General features: G+C 38.3%; 1 protein-coding gene across 1 annotated transcript in view; it reads right to left on the bottom strand.

The window, feature by feature from the left end:
- The window catches only part of PCDH11X (protocadherin 11 X-linked), a 539,199-nt gene that overhangs the window by 445,443 nt on the left and 78,898 nt on the right, over nt 1–14,858 (bottom strand). The window contains exon 4 of the mRNA XM_043974371.1: nt 9,490–11,973. Coding sequence (XP_043830306.1) covers nt 9,490–11,973 — 2,484 coding nt within the window. The remainder of the gene's footprint in view (nt 1–9,489; nt 11,974–14,858) is intronic.

Here is a 14,858-nt window from a genome sequence, read left to right as displayed (position 1 = left end):
TGAAAGATAAGGGGAAAAAAATAAACAGACCTCTGAAAATTAAGGGACCTGGCTAGGAAGAGGGGAGAAAAGGCTAGTTTCTTCAAGGGAATTCATCATGTCAGCTCTTCAAGGGGGAAATCCACAAAGATTTAGCCTAAACCCTAACCACTGGTTTCCAGTCTTTCAAGTATGAAGATCCCTTTTAAGAAGAAAAAAATTCACTTATGTCCTCAATATGATGGTGACCATTCTAATAGTACTGGTGCTCTGAGAAAATGACCCTAAGAAGGAATTTAAAAACACCTTTCATCAGAAATTTCACAAATCTCTGAATCCTATTCTCAAGGTGATGACAAAAATACAATTAATTCAGTAATACTTTTAATGAATTTTAATAATATTAATCACTGCATCCTCTATATTCATGGGAAATTTAGTGATTTATCATCTATTCAGTCTACAGAAGGGACGTTTGCTTATTTATTGTACTGAGTCACATCACCTATTTTTTAAAGGTAAATAAAGATCAAAGCAATGATGTTTGTTGCATACAAGGATATATTACTATTACCTATTATTATCATTATCATTATCTTGATTATTATATCATTTATATAGTACCTACTATGTGACAGGCACTGTGCCAAGCAATTTATAAACATTACCTCATCTGGGCCTCACAACAACCCTAGGAGGAAGGTGCTATCCCCACAGATGAGAAAACTGAGACAGAGTTTGTGACTTGCCCAAGGTCATACAACTAGTAAGGGTCTGAGGCTGGATTGGAATTCAGGTCTTCCTGAGTGCAGGCTTAGTGTTCTAGCCACTGTACCATCTAACCACTGTGCTTGTGGTTCCTTCACAACAATTCAGCATTTCTCTAGTGAGGGCTGTGGCCTAGAGGCTGTGAACTACTGACACTAACAAGAACCGCTATAACTATACCAAGTCTAGATAACTAAAGCCATGTAGAAAGCTAGTTTGCAATGGAGTATTCCAACATCTGGGAACTTAGGGTTAGAAGCCTTGAGGCAAAGACCCTGAGAGGCAATCACTTAACGCCTCAGATAGAGGAGGTGCTTCTTAACCTCAGTGGCCTGGCGGCCAGGTACTTTTTCATCAGCACCTTAGCAGTGATTTCATGGGGGAGAACTCTGTTTTGAACAACCTTCTCCCCAAGTAGATCAAGACTTGATAAGTCCAAATGAGTTGTCTAAGGCACATTGAGGCTAAATGCATTGCCCATGATCACACAGTTAGGATAAGAGTGAGAAGGAGGCTTGGATGCCAGGTATTGGTAACTACAATCCCAGCATTGTACCTATGATGGCCTCCATGTCCCATTCCCTCACCTCATTAAAAAAAAAATACCATGTCTTAATTAGCCATTTTGACCATGTCTATCCAAAGCACATATCAATCATACTTAAATATCCTGTCTTCTGCTGGCTAAATTGCATGGTCAATAAGTTTGAGAAGAGAATATGAGACAGAAAGTGAAGTCAGCTTAGAAGGTATAGAAGTGCTAAGAGTGAAAACAATTAGAATAACTGCATTCCTATAAATACCTCCATGAAGGAGGCCTAAATCTCTGCAAATTCCGAGGAGATTCTTTGCCCCAGTGCGAAGCTTTAGGTCTCCTGTCTCTTCTGTGCTCTCTACCACACCTGGCAAATTCCCTTGCATACAGTATTCACTCAATGAATATTGATTGAATGAATGAATGGATTTTTGAATAACATATCTAGAATGAATATGTTTAATTCATTGTATGAACCCATAATTATTTTATTTTGCATAGAAATTAATTGTTCCAGTCGTTAGTTTATTGGCACTGTCATAATTGTGACCAATAGATTTCAATACTTTAGAGCTTCATTTGCTATGTGTCATTTGATATTACCATAATGTTGGCCCTGGATAAAAAATGATACTGGGAATTTACAGCATGACTTCATGACAGCAAATAAATGCCCTCAAACCTGGAAGTCAATCTTGTTAATGTCTTCTATTTGGCAAGAAGAGAATACGGGGCGGGGGGGGGGGGCAGCTAGGTGGCACAGTGGATAAAGCACTGGGCCTGGATTCAGGAGTTCCTGAGTTCAAATCCGGCCTCAGACACTTGAAACTTACTGGTTGTGTGACCCTGGGCAAGTCATTTAACCCCCATTGCCCTGCAAAACAAAAAAGAAGAAGAAGAAGAGAATATGGTCCAGTCTAATCCAGATAGTTCAACTATGTCACAGGCAACTGGTAGTATGCAAAAAGAAGTAGGCTTTAACAAAGACAGAGTTTCCATTAGACATCTGTGGGCAGCTTTGTTCTTCTCACCATGTAACAGTAACTCACTGAAACCAATCATGGATAAGAGTCAGGACAGCTCAGGTCATACAAATACCAACACAGGCAACACTGGTTTTCTCTCTTGTGGAATTCTGTTTCAAATGGTTTATTCCTTTTTACTTTCTTTAGGGCATTTGAAGAGACAAAATCTTTGGATAGTTTGTGAGTAGCTCACACTCTGTTTTATCTTCCACACATTCTCTAGCATCATGGAGGCACATAATATACTAGGGGATAAAATATTTGGAGTAAAACATTTTATGTGAGGTGGTTTGGGTAAAGATCCAGCCCAAAGGCATTATTATGAGATGGGGTAATGTTTTAGAATGGTCCTTATATTATCTTTCTATAGATAAGATAAATAGTCAAGAATCTACAGATACTATACATACATATAATTCTTACTGAAACTGCCACTATCCAACCTAAGTTCATGTTTAAATTGTTATATCTTTTCGGGGGCAGCTAGGTGGTGCAGTGGATAGAGCACCGGCCCTGGAGTCAGGAGGACCTGGGTTCAAATCCGGCCTCAGACACTTAACACTCACTAGCTGTGTGACCCTGGGCAAGTCACTTAACCCCAATTGCCTCACTAAAAAAAAAATTGTTATATCTTTTCAAGAACATTTTTAATATTACCTATCAATCAACACATATAAAAGTTTCCTCTGTGATGGCAATGAACATTGATTTATGTCTGAATTCTTTTTTTTTTTTGGTAAGGCAATTGGGGTTAAGTGACTTGCCCAGGGTCACACAGCTAGTAAGTGACAAGTATCTGAGGCTGGATTTGAACTCAGGTCCTCCTGACTCCAGGGCCGGTGTTCTATCCACTGAGCCACCTAGCTGCTCCTATATTTGAATTCTTAAAGTATAAGAAGGGCTTCAATGATGCCTTACAGTTTAGGCTTGTGAGAAAATAACGGGTTTGGGGATGCCCAGAGGGCCCCCCCTCCCTGTTCGAGGGGATTATATTAAGATTGATTGGATTGACTTTGCTGATTGACTCACTTGGAGTTAACTTGATTGGAACCACACCTACCTGAAGACCTGACCCTGGGGGGCTGGTGTTCTCTGAACTCTGACCTCTGTAGTTCTGCTCATGGACTACCCTCAAGTCCAGTAAACCAATGGATTTGGGTGATGCTAGCCAATTAGCTTGAAGCAATGTGTAAGGACCGCCTCTGCTCCGGACCAAGGAAGCTTGCACTCTCAGTTAGGGTCTCCCACACTCTTGGAGGAGAACTTGGAGGAAGAAGCAGGCCAGGCTGAGCTCTTATCTCTCCGCTAGAGTAGATAGGCTTCTTAACTTTCTGAGCCAAGTGTTCTCTCTTTCCTAATATTTGGTATGCTTTCATAAATGCTTAATGCCCCCAAACTGGTGCTAAAGCTTCTCATTTCTAAGTAACCAATATATTCGAGACTCCAGCTAATTTTCCCCAAACTTGGGACCGAAATAAGGTAACCACATATAGTTTTACTCAAAACAAGCTTGTAAATCTGTTTTCCCCTTGCAAAAGCGAAGCATTATTTTCAAGAACTTTTAGGTTCAATGTTGCTTGTGGACGTTCATTTTACACATAATGGAGTTTGATGTAAAGTTAAGCTACCAAGCAAGTATAATAGAGAAACAATAGGTATTTATCTTTATACAACCTACACTTCCACCACATATCATAGCAATGAAGCCAGGAAAACATACTCATATTCTGAAATTAAATCATCCCCTCAAGAGTTGTTGTGTAACTTTAAATAGTCACTTGCTATCTCTAAGGCTTCTCTAGCCTCAAAGTGTATAATTTATTTATGCCTTTTGCTCCTTTAAAAGTTTCTAGAGGCATATCTAAATGGAGAGAACAGCAGGACATAGTGTATGGAAGGCTAGTTTTGGAATCAAAAAGCCCTGGGTTCAAGTTTTGCTTCTCAGCAATACTAGTGCTGTGACCACACATAAATCAACTTTCAGGGTTACGTGTTATGATTGTCTGTTAGACACGGGAACTTCTAAATCAGTATTAGATTTGGCCCTCACATAGTAGGGGGAAATTCCACACCAGGAATTCTGTATACTAATGAAAGAAAATATACATATCATCAATGAAATGACTTCTTGAATTACTAACCAAATGGACAAAATGTTTTTCGCTAATTTTTCAGGGGTAGAATAGAGGTGTGGGGTGTTTTCTTAAAGAGGCTTATTCTGGGGGAAATGTGTTCACAGCTAAGGACATTTGAAAGGGAATATTGTGTTTCTTTTGCAATAGAGATGCAGTAATTCAACTTTTTTGGCAGTCTTCATGTACATATATCAAATACTTGACCCTACAAGTGATGTGATGACTGAACAGAATGATTCCATGCTTTAATTATACAGTTGAGATCACAAGAATGGTACATGTGAGCAATAAACAGTGAATTGTTTACTAAATATCACCTTGAATTTCCCTCATTAAAACAAGCTAACCAGTGCCCGAGTTTATTAACAGAAAATTAAGCTCTTCCCTATAATGGAAGAATGTAGGAAGGGAAGAAGGGAAAACTCCTTGAAAATGGAGAGATTAGAAATGTGATATGAAATGCTCCAAGAAGCTTAAACCATTATTGCCTAATAGATAGTGTTGTTTACTCTGCCACTCTCATTTCAAAACCAAGGGAGTAAAATTAATATGCTGAGTCTTTGACTAACATTTAAAGCTGACTGAGTTCCTACATGATGAAAACAAAAGAATTCTCTGGAGCTGTCTGTAAACAATTCAGTTATTTATGCCAGTATAGAAGAGGCCTCAGAACATAAGAACAAATGCCACATGTAACTACCTTGTGGAGTGTAGGCCAAAAGCATTAGATATTTTTTCCTATAATATAATCTTGCTTTATTTTAAACACAGCCAGCAATTCAAAGACAAAATGATGTTGAAAATGGTCCTGCATGTTATAGCCCTGCTTGTTTTCACTTTTTAAGATAGTATGAATCCCAGAGAAATTGGCCACATATGCATTCTTGCCTTTTAAGTGAACCATGGAACAGTTAAACATAGAGAAAAAGGTGTGATTAGCTTCCTTTTTGTTGACAATGGAAGTTAAGCGTGTTGATTTTTTTTAAAGAGTTATAGATAGCATTTTTACTCGAAAGTAATTCAATGTGGAACTTACTCAAGGAAAGGCAAAAGATCTTAACAAAAATGACCAATATGCTATTTGGTCTTGAAAAAATATGCATATTTATACATATATTTATTTAAGTTATAAGAAAATGTAAATAATATAAATATAGTATATGTATATAAATTATATATATATAATTAAATATGGATGACCTTGAAATCACACATGAAAACATGATTAAAAAGAAGAAATCACTAAAATTGACATTTATGAATTGAGATTCTCTATAAAAATATGTTAACTAAATCAAAGAGGTCATTGTTTCAAAATTCCAGGGAAATATTTAGTTAGAGGATGATTTTCTCCACTAGACAAACTAGTTATCAATGGGAAGACATAAGAGTTGCTCACCAAGCAATCTAATTCAGTCATAAAATCACTTACTTTGGCTAAATTGGTCACAGTGTGATGATATTAGTTCCTCAATGACCAAGTCCATTGTTGGACTGATTCTGTCAAGCTTTGTAGTGATGAGATTTTAATACATGTGTATATTCTTGACTGATTCTGAATCCATCTTATCACTTTAATGTATGCCTTATAGTGCATTAGCATGTACTTATAATAAATGTTGCCCTCATCAATACTACTCTCCACTTAAACATGACTTTCTGCTCATTTTTTCCCCTGTATTCCACATCCCATTCCTCCTAAGGGGCTTGAAGTCTCAATTATCCCATCCTACTAATACTTTCCATTTCCCTTACCTGACTCCTTCCCTTCTACCTTCAAATGAGCCCAGGTTTCCCTCCCCAATATAATCTTTTTTTTTTTTTTGCAGGGCAATGATGGTTAAGTGACTTGCCCAGGGTCACACAGCTCATAAGTGTCATGTCTGAGATCAGATTTGAACTCAGGTTCTCCTGAATCCAGGGCCGGTGCTTTATCCACTGTGCCACCTACCTGCCCCCCACCAATATAATCTTGAAAAAAACTTCTCCTTTGCTCTTATCCCCTCTTTGAATAAATGGCTACCTCCATTTCTCATGAACAAGAAGGGAAGAGAACAAACATTTATTAGACTTTTGCTGTAAGTCAAACATTTTATAAATATTATCTCATTTGATCATTAGATCACTGCTTACTTACTCCTTCTGCTTCCTACCACTCTGCTTTCTTGAACTGCACCAATGACCAAATCCCAAGCTAGTTGCTCAATGCTCTTTCATTTTGAGGTATTTGAAACATTTGAGAGAGTTGATGATCTTCTTCTTATGGAAAGTCCTTCCTTGGACTTAGTTACACAGCAGTATTTGGTGCCCTCCTCCTATCTTATTCATTAATTCTTCTCTGTTTCATTTTATAGATCCCTCTCTTTCTCTATTAAATGTGAGCATATCCCATTGTCTATTGCTAAGACCTCTGTCATCCCCCAACATTATCGATTTTGAAGGTCCTATTCATTCTCAGATTCATCCATAACATAAATATAGATTAGGCAAAGGGTTAGGGGCTAGACCTCTAATTTTGTTGATATAGCAAGCCAATGGCTCCCTATTACCTCTAAAATGAAATAAAAATGAGGAATTTAAAGACTTTCACAGCATGATTATAACTTAATGTTTCTGGACTAATATACTCTTAAGATCAGGCAAATTGGCCTCCTTGCTACTTCTCACATACTGCATTTTATCTCCTGTCTTGCACAGGCTTTCTCCATGCTTAGAATGCATCTCCACTTATTTGAATCTCTATTTTTCTTTACAACTCAGTTCAAATGCCACTTTCTACATGAGCTCTTTCCTAATCTCTGCAAGTGGCCAATGCCTTCCCTGCAAAAGGACCTGGTATTTACTTTGTACATGTTTTGTTTAACTTTTATCAGTGTACATGAGCTTTACTGCTAATGGAATGCAAGCCTCTTGAGGGCAGGGATCATTTCATTTTGTCTTTCTTTCTGAAGCACATAGTACAGTGTATAATACAAGTTCTAAAAAGAGGTAAAAAGGGATGAAGATTGAGATTCAATCTGGCAATTAAGAGATCATTAATAACTTTGGACAGGATAGTTTCAGCTGAGTGTTGAGGTAAGAAAAGAAATTTCAAAAGGTTAAGAAGAGTGAGAGGAGAAGAAGTAGTGGGATTCAGTATAGACAGCTTTTCCAAGTAAAGTGGATGAGAAAGGGAGGGGAGAAATGGAATGACAGTAATAGTGGGATCTAGTGAGAGATTTTTAAGGATGGGGGAGATCTGGATGTGTTTGAAGGCATTTTATACAGCATCAGCAATAGCAAAATAAGTCAGTTTCTTTCATTACATATCTCATTTCCTGTAGCTCAACAAAATATTTGCAGTTGGGAATCACTTTCAGAAGTTAAGAAAAATGTAAAACTAAAAACACTAGTTTCTTCTTTGTAACTAATTTATAATCCATCTTTAGAATGATGCTTCTCAAAGAGTACAAACCAAGCATTTTTATTCATTGATATTATTTTTATGTACAAAGGTATACACCACAATCTTGATGCCCACCATGATTTTCTGTTGTTAAAAAGCCATTAGGGAAAAGAATCTTATAGATAAGAATTAGGAAATAAGAGGGAACTGACACTTTAGAACAATAGAGAATGAACAGAGAGCCACTAGACATGGGGTTCAAACCAGTGGAAATAACCTTTTCCCTTTAAGTTTTCTTTAGAACAGTATTTTTGATGCAAAAACTTTCTGAAGGCCTAGTTGCCTTTTCCTACACTATCTCAGCAGACCTACTCTGAAAAAAGGCAGAAGTCCTTGAACTGCAATAAGAATTCTCACTGAAGTAAACATTTTTGTTACTGACAAAGGCAATTTCACCTTGTGGTACAGTTGGATCACACATATGATCTGAAAGTGAAGGTTTTTTTCAAAATTTTCATAATTTCAGCTTGACAGACTGGCTCAAAGTGTCTCTAACTTTAGGGAAAAGGAACTTTCCTCTTTATTTTCAATGCTATTATCCTATCAAAGCTTATCAGTACTACCTATGATGGGGAGACTGGGATTTGGTTTTAGAGTCATAACCTAAACACAAGGAAAGAACAAAATATACCACAAATAGATACCAACTAATTCTGTCTTGGCTTCATTAAGAAAACAATCCAAGAAACAGAAACAAGCGAATCCATTTGTGAATGCCAATGCCTAATATAAAACAAACTTGATATATTTGTCCTCAAATGCAGATATAGAAGGCTAAGCAAGGACTTTTGAAAGCTATTTTTAATTAATTCCCTAGTCTTTTGATTTATGATCAATGGAGTTACACTCATTTGTCCTCCTTTCCCTTCAACATACCATGCAAAACACACTTTGCATCAAAGAAAACATCGGTGAAGAATGGCTCTTAAAGGATGCTATTTCTCATCAATATAAAAATGCTAAGAAAAGTACCTAGAAATAGACATCATTTACACATTTCACTTCCTGCTATAGAAATAAAAGCCAAGTATAACATGTCTACATTTCACCATAATGTATTAGTTAGGAGATATTTCCATGAACCAAAGTAAGGGCATGAGTTTCTGCTCTGAAAATGACACTCCCATTTCTGGGAGTCCCTTGGACATTGAAACTTTGTCCAAGTAAAGGCTGTAATTCCAAACTCCATTAGCATCACAAGTCACTTATCAGATCCTGAAAAATTTTATCGCTCTGTACCTGGTGTTGATGCATCTCATAGAACTGAGGACAATACCATAACCCCTCTTTAAAAAAAACAAAACCCAAAACCACCAAATTGTTCAACAATATTCTACATTAATGCAGGAAGTACCATACTGCCATCTACAGACAGGATTGCCCCTAATAGAATCATTCAACATAAAATTTTCCCATAGCTCATAGTAAATTCGAATTCTCTATGTCTAGTATCAGTTAACTATAATCTGTAAATTGTGGTACTTGAGATTAGAGCTTTGAATCTTTTCAGACCCAGAGAGTCTTCTAGTACTTTGGTTAAAATAAAAACAGCTTGTAAAAAGTAAAGGAAAATACCAAGTTCATCTAGGAACTTGGGGTTACCTGTCGGGGGTGAATGGTGGCTGTAGTCTTGATGGTTCCTTGACAGCTACAGTCAGAAATGCTGTATGGATCTGAGCTGCTAGAGGAACATTTGGAAATAGAGTCACAGCCCATCACAAACGTGTTGTCCACAGGCAGTTCCTGGATGGCATGGTGCTTTGAATGCACAGGAGTCTCGGGCTCAATATGGAAGGCTGGCTGAGGAGATGTAGCTTTGTAGTGTTGGGCCAAATCAGGACCATCGGGCTTAAAAGTAGAAGAACGGGTACCCCAGTTGTACCTCTCCATGCTATCTTCTTCCATATCGATGACAACATCTAAGGAGGTAGTGAGCTCTTCTTCATTATCTGGATCGTCAGTCCTAGATTCGCCTAAGGTGACAAGGTTAAGGATGACATTGTTGGTGCCACTGTTGTCATTTGTGCTAATGGTTATTGTCTCGCTGTTGCCTGGATTTGGAGTAACCCATTCTGAATTTTGCTTTCTTGCAGCTCTGAAGCGTGGAAAACGGCGGCAACGTAAAATAGCAGCAATCACAATGGTCAGGACGGCAGTCATGGAACCAGAAATGATGGCAATGATGTACTTGACGTAGTCGCTGCTTGATGTGCTCCCAACATCAGTCTTTTCCACATTCTGAGTCACGGGTTTTCCTCGAGTTTTGCGCAGTAGTTCATCAATGAGAGAAGAATTGTTCGTACTATCATTCACAAATAGATTTAATAGTATTTTGCTATTCACAGAGTCTGGCTGTCCTAAGTCCCTAGCTTTGATCAATAACTTGTGTAAATTTTGGTCTGTAGGAATAAATCTTGACTTCAGGGTTATGTTCCCTGATGTACCTTCCGCTTCAAATGATTTCTTTTTGTTTCTCTCTTCACTTTGGTGACGGATTTCGGGATTCGTGCTACTGTTCGCATCGATACCCATCACTACGTACAAAAGTGTGCCAATTTCAGTAGCCAGTGGAATGAATTCAAAAGTGTAGTTAGAAGAAGGGGAAATGAGAACTGGTTTGTTATTATTAACATCAACAACATTTATGCTGACCTTGGCCGATGAAGATCGTGGCACACGGCCGCCATCTGTGGCCATTACTGTGAAAGTGTAAGACCCTTGTTTCTCTCTATCAAAAGACATATTGGGTCGGATGACTCCATTTTTTGAATCAACGATGAAGCTGCCATTGTTATTTAGAACGGTGAGAGTGATAGCTCCATTTTCTCCAGAGTCAGGATCGGTTACAGTGATGAGTCCCACTGTGCCATGCTTGGGTAGGTTTTCTGGGACATAGAAGTTGTACTCACTGTGGGTGAAAGTAGGGTTGTTGTCATTCTGATCAAGGACTGTTACAGTCACTGTAGCATTGGACTGCAGGTGAGGTTCCCCATTGTCCCTTGCAGTGACTGTGAAGGTGTATTTGTCTTTCTTTTCTCTATCGAGTTGTTCCACTGCTGTCAGAATGCCTGTACGATTATCAAGGCGAAAAGCAGAGGGGGGTTCGCCAGCGATCAGGTAGGTGATTTCTCCATTCTTTCCAGTGTCTGCATCGGTTGCACTAATTTTTGTCAGCTGAGCACCAGGAGCATTGTTCTCTAGGACAGAAACCCCTATGCTGGACTGGCTGAAGATGGGTGCATTGTCATTTTCATCTCTGACTTTGATGATAACTGAAGTAGAGTAATTCAGCGGGGGTTTGCCAGCATCTGAGGCCCACAGTTTTACTTCATATTCTTTTGTATTCTCGTAGTCTAGGAAAGAGGAAGTCTCCATCAGGAATTGATTGTCAAAAACTGGCCTTAATCTGAAAGGAACATCATTCTCTGTGAAACAGGTCACTCTCCCATTACGGTCAGCATCTTTGTCTATTAGTGTAACAAGGGCAATTTTGGTATTGAGCCCAGCATTTTCTGACAAAACCACAGTTCCATTGGTTGTATCGATGATGTATCTGACGTCTATTATTGGAAGGTTGTCATTGACATCTGTGACGTTCACTATCACCATGGCCCTAGCTGGCATTGGACCACCATCAGTTGCTACAACCATCAACTTGTGGAGAGGTGCCTGCTCCCTATCCAAGGGCTCCTTGATGGTAATGAGGCCAGTAGTATTGTTGAGACTGAAGAGCTTCCTAGCAAGCTGGTTCATCAGATTGCTGAAGAAATACTGAATCCGTGCATTTGCACCCACATCAGCATCGGTGGCACGGAGCTGATAGACTGAAGAGCCTACAGGAGCATTCTCAGGGATGGAGACTTCAACCTCTGTCTCCCGAAAGATGGGACGGTTGTCATTCATGTCAATCACAGAAACTTGCAAAATGGCTGTGCTGGACCTGGGAGGCGACCCACCATCTTCGACTTTCAATTTCATCACATATGTGTCTCTCTCCTCCCGGTCCAGCGCCTTTTGGACAATCAGTTGGGGCCATTTTTCTCCCTCCGGTGTTTCTATGACATCAAGCCCAAATATGCCTAAACCCTAGAAGATATTAAGAAACAAAGATTTTTATTGTACAATTATGTTTTAAGAAGTCCAATATAATTTCAGTGGATAAATACTCAAGGCAACTCAATATAATAGAAAGAACACAAGACTAGTATTTAGGAGATCTGGGCTCTAGTTTGTTCTTCTAGCCCCTAATGAACAGGGGGATGTTGAACAGTCATTTGGCCTTTTTAAACCTTGGTTTCTTCATCTCTGCCAATTTTTGCTAATTTTTTGCCATTTTTGCCAATATTTAGTAGTTTGACTTGGGGAATACAGCTTTAAATCAAGTCTTACATTTTCCAGATTAGAATCAATGAAGACTATAGCTTACAATCTTAGCAAATTGACTATGGTGTGAGGAGTTGAAGTGAGTTGCATAGAGTCTGTCAGCCAGTATGTGGCAGAGGTAGACCTTTGTTCTGACTTACAGGCTGACTCTATTCACTATGCCATGTTGCCCTAATGATAACAGAGGGTACAAAATAGAGAATAAGGGATAAACCATGCAAAGTTTAATTACCAGCAATTTTACAGTAGGCACAAGAATCCTAAATAGGGGCTCTGAAAAGCCAGATGACTTGGGTCAATAAATACTTTCTCTCAGTGCCTAGTAGGTCACAGTTTAGAAAGGTACAAGCAAAGGCCAGCTATTTACAGGAGACTGATTTTTACTTTGAAGATTAAGATGGGCCAAGTCGGGGGCAGCTAGATGGCGCAGTGGATAGAGCACCGGCCCTGGATTCAGGAGTACCTGAGTTCAAATCCGGCCTCAGACACTTAACACTTACTAGCTGTGTGACCCTGGGCAAGTCACTTAACCCCAATTGCCTTACTAAAAAAAAAGATGGGCAAAGTCGGGGATGAAGACAGAAGATAAGAGAAGAACTTTGAGATATTATTAAGTTAGTGATATATTATCCTGTATATTTTTTAAATCCCCCAATCCTGATTTGTGGTAATGGAAAAGTACTGACATGGCAACAAAAATCAGCCTTTGACCTGTAATTTCTGGATTGGCCCTACAAATAGGATTCATCTATGGCTAATACATAATTATCTTATACCATGATTTCATAAAAGATACAAGGTGGAAATTCAAATGGAGGTGTTGGTTCTTCAAGAAGTATTAAAATGGCTAATCACATTCAGATTATATTCTATATTCCGTTATCAGTATTCTTCAGTATGTCACTAGTCCACACCTGTCTGGATCTCTTTTTATACTTGAGTTTTTGGTAGCATTAACACGAAGTTCCAAATATGTAATGGACCTCAATTGTGACTTAAACATTTAAACAGGATCATATATGCCTTCATGAAAGTACTGGATCTCTATTATGAATCTGAAAATGATGCTTCGTCAATACAAAGCCTTCAGCTTTCCTTTCTTTCTTTTTGTGAAGTTTGCTGTAGACACAAGTTAACAGATGCGCATTACCTCACAAACTAAAACAAGTGCTTTACACAGATTCTTAATTCATGCAAACTCATCTCTAACTTTAAATGCAATAAATGACAGGAGACAAGTTTTTCCTGTACATAATGCTTGGAAATCTGCCTTGGTAACATTCCTACTATATAGCAAATGAAAAATTTTCCAAACTAAAATACATCATAATAAAAACTGAATCTTCAGAATAGATTATATAGAGAGTCTCATAACCAAGACATTAAATCATGTTTTAGTTGCCATTTTAATTTATCATAATTTTTGTTTTATGCTATCTTGATAGAACTCTATGAACCTATTCATCTTTTGTTGTTGTTTAATTGTTTTCAGTCATGTACAGCTCTTTGTGAACCCTTTGGGGCTTTTCTTGGCATAGATACTAGAGTGGTTTGCCAATTCCTTCTCCAACTCATCCTACAGATGAGGAAACTGAGGCACACAGGATCAATTGATTTGCCTAGAATCACACAGCTAGTACATGTCTAAAGCCAGATTTGAACTCAGGAGGATGATTCTTCCTGATTCCAGTCCTGGAACTACTGTAATACCACCTAGCTGCCCTATTCATCCCTACTAGGGATGATATGATAGAATCAAAAAAGTACACAGAATGTAAAATCCCAATCCCAGGATTTTCAGGAATCTCACCCTATACCTGAACAGGAATCCCCTCTACAGAACATCAAACAAATGGTCCTCTACATTTCACATAAAGACTTCCAAGGAGGGAAGCTAAGTGGTGCCCTGGATTCAGGAGGACCTGAGTTCAAATCCGGCCTCAGACACTTGACACTTACTAGCTGTGTGACCCTGGGCAAGTCATTTAACCTTCATTTCAAGAATTTGAAAATGACTGCAAAAGTTGCATTTTCTTCATTTTTGTACTGTCAGTGTATGTCCACTAATGGAAAAAGGCATCATGCTTTTATAGCAAATCCTAAACTATTTAAAAGTGAACGAGCATACTCTTTTAGTTAATCTGATAAAATTAAACAAAAATACTAGTAAACGACTATAGTCATGTGTATTCTTTGTAAACAGATGATCCTTTTTCAACTAGTGTCAACTACAGCCATTTTATATACAGCCATACCTAATTATATGGTCTTCCAAAGGATGGCTAGCTTCACATATGGCATTGCTATCATCATCTAAAACACATAGCTACAGTGACTTTTCAAGGAATACAATTGAAATTCACAGTACAAATATATACACACATATCCATAGACCTGCACGTGTAGGAGTAGCTGGACATAGAGGTACTAGCTAGACTTCCCGTCTCTCCCCAAATTCCCCTATTGCTATCGTGTCTCAGATTTCCAACTCATTGACTCATTTAGGTTAAAGTTTATTAAAATGAAAAGGGAAGGTAGATGACAAATTAAACTTTTTCTGGCAATTCAGATCATGAGCTTGCCCTGAA

Source organism: Dromiciops gliroides, chromosome X (genome assembly GCF_019393635.1).
Source record: "Dromiciops gliroides isolate mDroGli1 chromosome X, mDroGli1.pri, whole genome shotgun sequence".
Taxonomy (NCBI): Eukaryota; Metazoa; Chordata; class Mammalia; order Microbiotheria; family Microbiotheriidae; genus Dromiciops; species Dromiciops gliroides.
The sequence above is the reverse complement of the archived record's forward strand: the minus strand, read 5'-3'. Positions and strand labels throughout refer to the sequence as shown.